Below are 13630 nucleotides of genomic sequence, written 5' to 3'. Positions count from 1 at the left end.
ATATACTCGTATATAATCAGTAATATAAAACTAAAAAAATATATGTCATTGTCTAATCATGCCATAGTTTCACTTTGCAAAGGTTAAAAATGTTCTTAAAGTAATCTGTTTTATAATTTGGCAACATTAAGATATTAAAGATGGCTCACATCTGTGGTTTACTTTTCTGACAATTTGATAATTAAAATTTTTCTTTATTTCTTGACACAACGTAGTTCCTCGTCGTCGTATGTAATTGTAAGTAAGAAATACATTTTATTTATAGACCATTGATATTAATAATAGATTAGTGCACTCTTTTAGTGATGAATGTGCGTTGTCACGCGTGCAATGGCTATCGACACAGATTGTCACTTTTCTCTTTTTGTGTTCATGTAGTTATTATTACCACGTATCTCGTTACGTATTGCAGGCAATTTAGTGAGTCAACGCAACAATGGTTAAAAAAAAGAGACAAAGTGACCCAACCGAGAATGGCGATGATTCCACTGAATCTTGTGATGAAAATGTCAAGTCCGCATGTCCTCACGTCGCCAAAGCTGTCCTCCTCACACGGCTGAAGAAGACATTGAAAATCGGTGGACTTGAGAAAGAATGCCCTGACTGTAAAGCGAGTTCGAAAACCGAGGTTTCTGACCCTGATTTCGAGGAAGATCTGACTCTGTGGATGTGTTTACGCTGTGGATCGCAATTATGCGGACGAGCGCGCAACCAGCACGCTCTCAATCATTACAATAAGTTGCACTCAGACCCTCACTCCCTTGCTGCCAACACCACCACTTGGGAAGTTTACTGTTACGACTGCAACAATGAAGTAATAGCATCGGGCTCTAAAAAACTTCATGAATGCATAGAGTATCTCAAAAAGCATGCTGTGGTTGGTGGCAATTCAAAATCATTACCACCTATAGAGTTGCCATTTGATAGTAGACCAAAGGTAGAATTAGTATTACCTGTGGAACCTGTTTTAAATTCAGAAACATTATTAAAGTCAGAGTCTCTACTACCTACAGATTTCAGATTTAAACCTGAGAAACTTAAAGACAAAGCAATGGGATATACCCTGCCCAGAGTGAGAGGGCTTTCAAATTTAGGTAATACATGTTTCTTTAACTCGGTAATGCAGTGTTTGGTGCAAACACCTTATTTATTGCAAGTGTTAAGAGAGATGGCCGCACCGGGCGAGAGGTTTACACTGCCAGGTGGAAAGTTAAAAGTCAAAGGAGATGGCGACGAAATTAAGGAATTGGACCTGCCCCCCATAACTGGACAATTAGCAGAATGGGGCAACTTAACACGGACACTAGCTGAAACACTGGCTGATTTGCAAACAGGTATGTTATGAATTCTAATTTACTTTTTATCAAGTTTAAAACTTTAAAGTTAAGTCTATATATTTCATAAATTATTAAGAATAAGAAATATTGTAGTAGAAAATTACTGTTTTTTAATAACTTTTTAAAAGGGCTAATTGATAAGGCAACTGTATATGACAATTCCCGTACCACCATTTAATTAATTAAAAATAATAAAATAAACTGTGGACATTACAAAGTGTTCTTAAAAAAGAAAATTTGCTCAGAAACATCCTTTTATTATTTTTTATTTATGTAAACTTGTACCTGATACTATTTTTAAATAGATAACTAAAATAAGTGTATTCATGTGGATTTGAAACTACTTATTTCCATTTAATTCCCATGCCAAAACATTGCATCTATACTAATTTTAATGTAGGAAGTGCTGTATTTCCATTATTATTAGGACCTTTGTCTAACAAAACATTTTATTTTTGTTATCTTGTATTGTTAATGTTAGGATTACCTACTTTAATATCATTTATTATTCTCTATTATTTAATTATCAGATATAGATATTAATACATATATTTCTTATATGTTAAAACCTTTATAATGAACTCCAGTTCTTGTTAGTGAATATTAACAGATCATTGTTTATGTTTTCAATATAAAACTGAAATTAAAATAAGATACAGAGTGTTGTAGTCAATTGTACTTTTTGTAATCACAATATATATATATATGTATATATATACTAGCTGACCTGGCAAACGTTTTATTTGCCATATAAATAACTTTCAAGTAATTTCTAGCAAAAAAATAAAAAAAAAATTTTCTACCCCTAACATTTAGGGGGATGAAAAATAGATGTTGGCCGATTCTCAGACCTACTCAATATGCTCAGAAAATTTCATGAGAATCGGTCAAGCCGTATCGGAGGAGTATGGGAACGAAAACTGTGACACGAGAATTTTATATATAAGATATGTTAAGGCTATATGTATAGAACACAATAATGATAAATAACTAACCGTGGAGAATTAACACAGCGCCATCTAGTCCCACAGTTAGCAGTACTTATGTTATGGATACTGGACAACTGATACAAATTCTTCAATTTGTTTTTTGTAAATATATACTTTATCTACATAGAATGGATAGAAACAGTCATACTCCATTAAAATTGTCTTAAATTATACCACTAACTGCTTAACTAAATAAACTACTTAACTTATGTGAATTGTCCAGGGATACTGCTATTATTGTGAATAATTCCTGTTGAATTCACTACAATTGGCCATCTGACCTGACTTAAAGCTATTATCCTTCACTGGTGTCAAATCATCATATAATGTTAGCCTAGGAGATGCACCGTTCTATATTTGTCCATCAAAAAAATTGTTGTTACATATAATTTGCATACTCTGATAAAAGCTAATTGGCTGATCGCAGATAGATAAAAAGAAAAAAAAAATACATATAATTTGCATTAATGTAAACATTATGATAAATAATTTCCACCATATTCTAAGCACTTGTCACCTTGGTTATGATATCATCATCTGCTAATGATTTTCAACTAACCTTCAAATTTATTTCAGTGTGACCTACTTTCATGTGAAAGTGAGTTTGCTCTAAAATATCTTAAACCTTACCAATTATTCAGAACACTTCAAACTGTATTTGTATAGATCTACCCATATTATAAAAAAAAACTGCCTGCAGTTTCACCCGAAAATTTCTACCCTATATGTCATTATTGTTTCATTAAAATCCATTCACGTTTATAATACTAATAGGATATTGAAAATTTGTTACTTGAATATAAATTTAAACCAACTAAATTACAAAAATACTTTCACTATTTAAAAAAGCGAAGTTCCGTTATTCAAATTAGAGAATACTATATTTATATGTAATATTCAACAAAGAAAATGTTATATAGGCATGCCAAAACAATAGCAAAATATGTGGACTATTTAATAATACTAATATTCTTTTAATATTTATACCATATACTAAACCCTGATGACAGAATTGGTGGTGGGAGTAAACACTGCTAAGCGAGCTGTTAAGAGAAATTATGAAGTTTTTTCATAACATATCTTTTGTATTATGCTGTAGTACAATAAAGTATTGTACTTCAACTTTAATTATAGTTTAGTCTTTGTGTTGCATTATTACTCTATACCAGCATATCATAGCCTCGTACAACAAGGCCAGTTGTTAATTACTACCATTGCTACCTAAACTATGCTAATTAGAGTATTTTCGTTAAGATTTTCTAAAACCTTAATTAATTAAATGTTTCTATAATTAATATCAGATACTACTTACTCTTGTATATCTCATATAGATGTATATTTTAATATATTGAATTAGTTTTTAATTTCTTAATTATCTCTTAAGATTGGAATTTGATAGGCAACTTAGAATAATAATCCAGGACAATTCACACAGAGACATCTAGTCCCAGTGTAAAGCAGAGCTTGTGTTATAATGACTGATAAAAATACATGTTGTTTTTTTTGTAAATACGATATGTCATACATAGAAAACACGTAGATGTTACAAATAATCTGGTAGGTTGATAATAGGTACTTAATAATTGAACCGTGCGAGGAATCGATCTGATGTGAGCATCGCAAATAAGCCGATGAGTTAAACTGCTAAATCATTGGGGTGGTCATGTTATAAAATCCATTTAAAAATTTTGCTGTTGTTGATTTAAAGGTGACGGTGGCGTGTACAACCCTCGGAGACTGTTGTCTGCGCTGGTGAACAAGCTGCCACAATTCGATGGTGGGGACCAGCATGATGCACATGAACTGCTACGGCATCTGCTTGAAGCTGTTAGGTAAGTTATTGTGATATTAATTTGAAATTTAAGGCATCACCCATTTTTTTGTACACCTTGTAACATTAATTTTCAAATTGCGGCCCGCTCCAGCTCCTTCCAGGTAAACTAGTGAAAAGATTTTTTCGGAATAGTATTTTTATGTAATAAACATGACAATAAAATGGCCGGCCATAATTTATTGCGTCATTATGTCATTATTTGTTATATGTTTATTTTAACCCTGTAGTTTATGTTTATGTACGATTTTTTAAACATTAGTCCGCAACTGTGGGACAATTTTTTTTTTCATTAATGATAAAGCAGGCGGATCACCAGTGTACGATGATAAAATGAGCAGGAGGTCAGATCAGTTAGCCCATGGTGGCAAATTCACCAGAAATTTATCACGATGGTCCTCAGGGGGAACCGCGTGGAGGTTAAACTGACATAGTACATTGCTAGTAACAGGCTAATTACTCCACATTACTAATATAATAACTCTCCTTCGCCCACTGTGGGTTTCTTATATTCTTATTTTTTAATATCTACAGGGATATTTCCTAAGGTCGTAAGCGAAAGCGGTTTATTTTTCGCGCTGTGGACAATGGAACAGACAGTCAAGTCTGTCCTGTCCAAAGTGTAAGAGATACTCACATTGTTTAAAATACTATATAATAATTGTAGATCAGAGGACCTTCGTCGTTACCAGTCTGTGATTCTGAGCAGCCTAGGAATGAATTCCAAGGTGGACCCGGCGAAAGTGGATGGTGAGGTCAAGCAGAAGGTCAAGTTTTATGGTCAACAGGCCTCCGACACGATGTTACGACCGGAACAGGTATCTTTTTTTTTATTATTGTGTGTATCGGAATGGCAAACCAGCTGAAAGCCTCAGTTGATGGTAAAGGGCAATTATATACTTAATAATCCATACACACTAGGGATGTCACGTCATCATGCGACGCTCTTACATTACCATTCATTAGGATAAGATGTTATGCCTCCTTACATTATATTTTCGATCAGGTTACAGATTTTAAAATATATTGCTTGATGGTAGAAATAGATGAAACATCTCAAAACATTATTTTTTTCTAACCTTTCTAATGCTATCGGCCGCAGCTGGCTTTTGCAGCTTCACCAAACAATAGGGGGCGAGTGCAGATGGCGCTCCAAACCTGCGGCAGGTTTTTTGGAGAAACTAAACAGATACGACTACACTCGAATGGCTAGAGTTTAGAAGTTCGGCTCAGGTCGTCGTAATTTTGATCCCCGTTTGAATTGGACGGGGGATCAATCTGATTGGGCAGTTAAGTCTACATCGGTAAACAATATTGGTCAACAATTAGTCTAAATAGTAAACAACAAATATCCCATTTTCTGAGAGGTTATGATTTTTATCTGGGGAGATTTTTATGTCTATCGTCAAGTTTATAATCTGTTGTTATTCCAAATACCCTTATGAAATAGTTATGAACATATTATTGGACACATAGGTGTTCCGTGGCTTCCTTGTGTCTACCCTGGAGTGTCAGGACTGCTACAATCACTCGGACCGCGCGGAGTACTTCCTGGATCTGTCTCTCCCGGTAGCGGCCAGCAGACCTCAACCACCCGCTCTCGTCAGGAGGAAAGCGCCCAATGGTAAGTTGTACTTCATTGTGGTTTTTCTGTGTGCTTTTGTATGACCATATTCTGCTGGGCATGTATCTATCTCTGTCTATCTTCTAAGGGGTCATCCATAAGTTACATAATTTTATTTATTTATTGAACTTCAATGCACAAATATAAAATGTAAATATGACGGACTTAACACCTTGAGGCGTTATCTACCAGGAAACCATAAGTGGTGCAGACAACGATCATAGATTAAGGGTACCAAGGGAAAAGGGAGAAAGTGTGACATTGTGTGATAAAGGTCTCTTGTCACACATTACATTTCGTGACGTTACATTTCAATTTCTAATATACATATGTATTACAACATACTGTTATAACTTTATATATATTAGTACTATTTTATATATTTATTCATCAGAAACAATATTAAGTGTGCACGATAACAAGTCCTAAAATATTATATAATAGTAACTATATATATGTATAATAGTAAACAGGTCATAAATCATCTGAAGTTTTTATGGTCATCAATAGTCATCATTGTAATAATCAATTTTCACAAATGTGACTAGGTGTAACAAGGATATGGCAGGGGTCGAAAACTCCATGATATTTTTTTGACATTTTTTATGGATTGCCCCTAATGACTGAAGTGTTAAGCCCACTATCACCACGCTGACTTATAGTGGTTTGTTTTCTTTCCTTGCACATATATATTTGTGTGTTGATCCCTTATTAATAGTAAGAATCTGCCTGATAAAGAAAAGAATATTGTGTCGAATTAAATAAATGTCTGTTGTAATTTTGTCTTTCGTTCGTATCTTATTTGGTAAATTATGCTTTACCCTGGCTTCACTCGGGTGCTTATAACTTTACGAGGTTTATGTGTTACATAGTAATAAACAAAGATATAGCCACTGTCTGTTACCTTATATCTTTTAAATTACGCATTACAGTTTTAAGCAATATACAGTAGTAGTTATTGTTAAGTGATTTAAGAGGAAGGTTTATATGTATAACACAAGCGTGTTATAGTATAGAACAAACCGAGAAGTTCAAAGATTTGTAATGCGTCCGTGCGAAGCTGGGATATGTCATAGTATTAACATAATATATAGCTATCTCTAATCGGTTATACAGTGCCGTACAAACTACTAAAATTGAAAATTTAATTACATTTCAGTAAATACTTTATATTAATTGATTCAAAGTTTAAATATTTTAAGTTACGACTAGTTATTGTTAATATAGTTAAACGGGTTTTAACACGAATAATTTTATGGTATTACCTCTCTTGATGTTTCGACTAGGTTGCACTAGTAGTGGTCACGAGCTGAGTAGAGTAAACCTTTATTTACCATAATATTATTCGTTTAAAACCTGTTTAATTATTTTAATAATGTGTTTCACTAATGTGTACACGACGAAACTTAGAAGTACTAGTTATTGAAGAAATAGTGTTGTCAAGATAAACATCTATTTCGTATATGGGTCTACCGTACCACGGAAATAGTTATATATTATATAGACAGTAGCCTATTGTAGAAGCCCTAGTTATTTTAAAAGTAAAATAATTTATTTTGTATCCCATTTAACCTGTTGTGATAGAGTTAATGTTGTATTTAACTAGACTAAATCGTAACTACCTTATTATCAGGTATATGTTATATGAGTGATAATATTTTCAGAGGAAAATAATTACAATGTGCAAGACGATAATAAACCGTCGAAACAGCAGATGAAGAAGGAGAGAAACGCTGCAAGGAAAGCTGCGCGCAAAAATAAAGGTGGTACAAATATTCACGCACCGTCTAGGCATCCTAAACTAAGCTTGTACTATGGGTACTAAAAGAGTGACATTTATTGTGAATATATAGAATATCACCAACCACTAGCATACTATATCCATAGTGCAAACACCCAGATTTATACAGACAATCATACTAATGTATTCAAATTTTTGTGTCCTTCGAGAATCGAATCCGAGTTCATTGGAAATAAGGCAGTATGAGTAAACCGCTACACCAAGGTTGTCAATTTGAATGGAATCATGTAATAAGTAAAATATGAGTCTGACTCTCTTAGCATTCATATTTTTCCATCCCAAAATGTTGATAGTTAACTTAATAATTTTGTCTATGGTTCTAATTGTCAGTGAATTTAGCGTAACGATAATCTATTAGTCTAATAGTGCCATTTATGTAACGCAGTCATGAAATCTATGGTAGTCGCAGTAGAATTCTAAATCAGCTACTTATATTTTCAGTAAATATTGTTTTGCTATTCTGTTTATTTAATTAGCAAACACGAATACCAATAAACAAGATACTGCCTAGTTTTTTTTTAAAACACCTTTTATCTTTTCAGGTAATGCTACATCCAAAGAAGAAAATGCCAGTGCCGAAACCAACGGCGCTGATAAGGAGGATGGTAAGTCTTCCTCAGAACAATCTGACGCTGACGTGGAAGATAACCTCGAGGACGTGCCTCGGCAACCTGAGAACCACGTAACGACAGCGCCAGCCGTCGCTCAAACCGCCGCAAACTTCGCCGCCACCTACATGGAGTCACCCTACGAACCTGACAAAACCTTAGCATTTTCTAATTCATTTAATAGTCCTGTGATGGATAAAGAGAAAACGGATAATACTCCCGAAAACATCAATAAGGACGGAGTCGAATTTGCTGACTCATCCACGTCAACCTTGGCTACACCATTAGACCACAAACCCCTAATATCATTAGAAAACTTATCGAATCCGGACTCGGGTGTGGCGAGCCCAGAAGCCACAAAACACAACTCTACGGAGACAGTCGATAATGTCGATTCTCCCATAAACGGCAAGGAGCTCGGCAGCCATAGTTCACTATCGAGCGAGATCAATCTGGACCTCTCGAGTCCGCAGGACAACAACCTGTCCCCAGTGAAGAATGAATTCGAAAGGCCTGTATCGAGGAGATCGGAACTGGAGAGACCACCTTCTAGGAGATCACTAACCACAGAGTACTCAAATGAAGTGGTATCTAGAGGAATCAGCGTGAAAGGATGCAAGAACGTATTAGAACATAGCGGCGAGAGCAGCTACGAGTCGTTGCCGGAGAATAAAAATCAGGACGCCGCCATGAACGATTTGAACACGTACTACCAAAATATCGCAGACAAGGTGGACGAGCTGAAACTCATAATAGACGACGGTAAAAGCAAAAAGAGCACTCAAACATCTCCCGTGTCCACGGACACCATCCCTGAGCCGCCGCCGGCGCCGCGCCCCAAAGTCTATAATGTAGAAATAGAGAAGACTCTTCAGAAAGACTACTTGCCGTACTCGCGGCAGAGTCCGTCCTCACCGCGGTACGTGTGCGACGAGGACGAGTGCAGCATCCAGTCGTGTCTCAGCCAGTTCACAGCGCTGGAGCTCCTCACGGGCAATAACAAAGTGGGCTGCGAGAATTGTACGGAGAGATTCAACGGCAAAGACGGCAAGACGGTGTACACGAATGCCACCAAGCGATTCCTGGTATCGAGTCCGCCCGCGATCCTCATATTGCACCTCAAGAGGTTCCAGCTGGGCCCGCGGTGCATGTTCAGGAAGATGTCGAAACACGTGGACTTCCCGACGATATTGGACCTGGCGCCGTTCTGCGCCATGGATAAGCTAAAGAAGTTGCCGAACGTGACCCGCGGACAGAACGAGCTGCTGTACTCGCTGTACGGCGTGGTGGAACACTCGGGCGGCATGCACGGCGGCCACTACGTGGCGTACGTGAAGGTGCGGCAGGCCATCCGGTCGGCCGACCCGCGCTGGTGGTTCCTGCCCAAGAGCGCCAACATCCCGGCCGCCGCGGCCAACGGCGACGGGGACGCCGACTCGGAGTCCGACCTGTCCGGGTACGAGTCCGGGGAGGGGCCCACCTCCGCCGCGGAACCGCCATCCGGCAAATGGTACTACGTTTCGGACAGCATGGTGACGGAAGTCAGCGAGGATAAAGTCTTAAATGCGCAGGCGTATCTACTGTTTTACGAGAGGATTTATTGAGCAGGCGTCGAGTCCGCGTCTCCTGTGACCCGGACCGTTGGGTGGCAGCAGACCGAGAGGCCTAACCGTTTTATTTTGAGGAGTGGCATTTAAGTGGAAGACTGAAGCTTAGAATGGAATATACGTATGTAGGTTCGCATGATTTACATGTTTTCGCAGCTCTGTAAATAGCTTAAATTTTTCTTGGCTTTTTTATTTTTAAAACTAATCTATGATTTAAGCGCTCAATCCTAAAGCTGCGCTGTCATGAAATTCCTATTTTCTATCGGTCAACACACTGCAGAAATTATAATATTACTGAATTAATTCACCGTTCAATTAATTGAATTTGTTCATAAGTGCATATTAAAAAAGAAATCTTGGTAACAATTGAATATGTGAACAGAACGATATATAATAAACGATGTAAAAATATTTCAAATTATTTATTTACACAGTTTTATTTTTACTTTATTCACTAGGAAGCCTGAGCACAGGTAAAACTTTATGGCTTTTATTAAGAAAATTTGCATTTACCGCGTTATTTATCGGAGCTGTAACATTAGACGATAATTTATAATCGTGTTAAAAATGTATTTTCTAGTTCATTTAGTTAATTCTCATCTAATTTATAATTAAATTCAATTTTTATAAGTTTAAATGTAACACGCGGTATGTACAATTTGGTTTGTTTTAATGTATTTATTTGTTTAAACCAATAATATTAAGTTTGTTGTGATTTACCATGCGTCAGCGGTTGGTGGTCTTCCAGACTATGTCAATAATGTAATGTAGGCCATTTTGTAGGATACACTTGAATCTAGAACGCCTGTTGTCGAATAGAAAGTTCTAGGCTCCTCAAGTAGACTTGCACGTTACGTTCACGTTTCAAAGGCAATGTAAAATAGTATTTTATAACATATAGAAAAACGACAGAACCTCAATCCATTACCTCCATTAACGTCCAGTTAGACTTTTCACGGTAGTTTCCTTAAGAGGTTATTAATACAAACAAATTTAAAAGACGTTAGTAGAGATCTAATTTCATTAATCATAACTTATCTCCTACATTACGGATCTGTAGACTTTTAACTCCTTAAACAAATCCATCCAATTTCGCGCGGAAACGATTCTGTTATGTCACTCCTTTAGATCATTTTTCCACATGCCGTTATGCATATAGATGTAATATAATGTAGCATACCGATCTGTATTCTAACTGTAAACAAATAAAGACCATTTTATATCTCTAAAGTGATTGTATGTTTTTAAATTTGGTGTCATTCCCCACGTGACTGATAGATGATTCCCTCAAACCGTTGCCAGTTTCTTACTTAGACATTCGCTTTTATAAAAAAGACATCACATTTAATCAGCGACCGAATATATTATTTATCATTTATGTATGGGAGTTAACCCTCAATACGATTTTTTTCTACTCCGACAAAATCCTCATTGGATATAGGTTTAACGGGTTAGACTACAAACCTCACGACTTGCAATAGATATTTCTCACTTCCGGGTGATAAAAACACTGATAACGAATAAAATTATGCCAAAAGATGGCTGTAGTCTCTGACCCTCGGCCATATTGGATTTATGTAACATGTATGCTGAGATTTGCGTAAAATACTACCCGCGGAAAATATTAATACGAATAAACTTTTGTCGCCTTATGAAAACGGCTACTAATCCTATTTTGCCTATAGAATAGTTATGTCCTTTTCTTTAGAACTATTTTTTAGTTAGAACGAGCGGGACAAAACAGTTATAGTGGGATTGTAAAAGGTTTTTGTTATTATGAAAATGGGGTTAGGATATTAGATTCATTGAATTATGTCGATGATCTCTTATCTATGGTGCTATACATTTTGAATCAATTCACCTCAAATAATAATATTACCTCAGTTATTTGATTCAACCGTAATATGCCTTAAATATAAGGCATATCGTAAATATAGGCCTTAAATATAGTATTGTGTTATCTCCACAAATACACAGGTTATAGTAAATCACTGTATTTCGCTTATAGAAGATTTTACTTATGGAAGAGAATGGGTTTCACTCATGGGCGAAAAAAGGTTTCACTTATGGGAGAGATAGGGTTTCCCTTATGGGAGATAAAGGGTTTCACTTAAGGGAGAGCAGGGCTTTATTTCTTGGAAAAAGGGAGTTATAATGGGTGTTTGGTGCTTTTTAAATAATGGTAATTGTTTTTTCCACACTGTTTCAATTTTTATACATCTTTTTATTTGAGTGAAGTACAGTGTAACTGGATTGTAAGCATTTGTTGATAATGTAGATGGAAGAATGACTAAAACGAGTCAAAAATTTGTTTATACCGTCTACAAACAATCTAATATTTCCTATTTATAATATTACTTTTCAGTCTGTTTTAGTTCTTTTATTATATGTGCATTGGCGTAATGCAGTAATTTCATCTAAACCTGTGTATACGTGAAGTGACATATAATAAATTCTCCATTTAAATAATTCGTATTAAAATCCGACAATTTATATTAGTAGTGTGTACGAAACGCGAAAGATTTAATTTCAGTATACTAGTATATAGAATACATAGTATGTCATACTTTAAGTAAGACTATTTTCCCATTAATAGTGCGTCTAATAAACTAGGTACGTGATTACTGAATAGAATTTTATACACAAACATTTATAGTATTGTACGAGTATTGTTTAATACTTAATAGATTTCGTAACACTCGAAATGTGGTAGTATAACGTGACAAGCACACAATAAGCTTACTAATTTCGGTTTATATTTGTTTTGAGCTTTCACTAGTAGTTACACTCGTTTGACATAAGTGAGCCGTGTTATTTGTTGCATGTTATGCTTTTAAAAGTTCATTTAACTTGGATGTTTAATATAACCAGTAAAGTTCGGATAGTGCGTAAATAATTTATGGTAGTTTTATTTGTTATAATACGTTGGAAGACTTAAGACTTGTTTTTTTTTAATCAAACAATGGAGATATAAAGGAGTATCCATGGCTCAATAAACTGTAATTTTTTTTCGGATAATGCATAATTCTTAAAAAACTTTTTACGCAGTTTATTCCACACTGTTAGAACTTTGCTGATGATATGTTTTTGTTCTACTAAATGTGATTTGCTTAGTATTAATAGGTATATTTGGAAGTATAAAAGCTGTAATACTACTGTAACTGGTACATTTGCCTAATACTTACTTGCACGTGCCAGTCATGCGGATACACTTACTAGATGTACAGCTGGCAAGTAAGTAGATAGCACGTTTGAATTCCTGGCAGGCAATTTCAAGAAGGGTATATTAAGGGTACGTTACACCCCTGGTGTTTCAGGCATCAAGCATAGGCTTATCATAAAATGGGCCGTATGCTTCATTGCACTACAGTGGTTTAAAAAAAATATGACTATGGAGCTGCAAAACCAACATTTTACAAGCATGCCAGATGTACTAACTTGTAATAGTAACTTGCCAAATGTGCTCACAAAGTACCACTTACTTCCACATGACTAACTGGCGTCCATATATGGAAACCGTTTAGCGTCAGATCGGCAGGTAGTTTGCACCCTTGTGATAAAAAAAAATCAAGAAAGTTTAAGAGAGCTCCAAACCAACACTACATGCATGCCAGCAGTAGTAGCTTGCAAATGTGCCTAAAAAGTGCCACTTACTTTAGCATGACTTTAACAGGCGTCCAAAGACTACGGCAACCGTTCACCTTCAGATGCACCGTATGCTTCATTGCCACCACTGTGTTTATAAAAAAAGAGGGATATTCACGGGGAGCTCTAAAGCCAATACTACATGCATGCTAGCAGTAGTAACTTGACGTGAACGACAAGGCGTCAAT

The 13630-nt window shown here is 35.9% G+C and overlaps 1 protein-coding gene across 2 annotated transcripts; it reads left to right on the top strand.

The window, feature by feature from the left end:
* The first annotated feature begins 143 nt into the window (after window positions 1–143).
* Window positions 144–11931, top strand: LOC131851406 (ubiquitin carboxyl-terminal hydrolase 16). Of its 2 annotated transcripts, XM_059201908.1 has the most exons (7): window positions 144–237; window positions 413–1334; window positions 4035–4158; window positions 4825–4975; window positions 5634–5781; window positions 7446–7544; window positions 8125–11931. In XM_059201908.1, the coding sequence occupies exons 2-7, from the start codon at window positions 437–439 to the stop codon at window positions 9792–9794; spliced, it is 3090 nt and encodes a 1029-aa protein (XP_059057891.1). In that variant the 5' UTR covers window positions 144–237; window positions 413–436; the 3' UTR covers window positions 9795–11931. The 2 variants fall into 2 exon arrangements, with proteins under 2 accessions (XP_059057891.1, XP_059057892.1); XM_059201909.1 differs by lacking the exon at window positions 7446–7544.
* The last annotated feature ends 1699 nt before the right edge of the window (window positions 11932–13630 follow it).

Source organism: Achroia grisella, unplaced genomic scaffold, assembly GCF_030625045.1.
Source record: "Achroia grisella isolate CSIRO2021 unplaced genomic scaffold, CSIRO_AGI_Agris_v1 utg782, whole genome shotgun sequence".
NCBI lineage: Eukaryota > Metazoa > Arthropoda > Insecta > Lepidoptera > Pyralidae > Achroia > Achroia grisella.
Note: the sequence above shows the minus strand (reverse complement) of the source record. Positions and strands in the feature narration are given on the sequence as shown.

Excerpts from the sequence above, each read along its gene's own strand:
- LOC131851406 (XM_059201908.1), top strand. The coding sequence starts at position 437 with ATGGTTAAAAAAAAGAGACAAAGTGACCCAACCGAGAATGGCGATGAT. Across the intron at positions 4,159-4,824 it reads CATCTGCTTGAAGCTGTTAG|ATCAGAGGACCTTCGTCGTT; the intron begins GTAAGTTATTGT and ends TAATAATTGTAG. Across the intron at positions 4,976-5,633 it reads CGATGTTACGACCGGAACAG|GTGTTCCGTGGCTTCCTTGT; the intron begins GTATCTTTTTTT and ends TTGGACACATAG.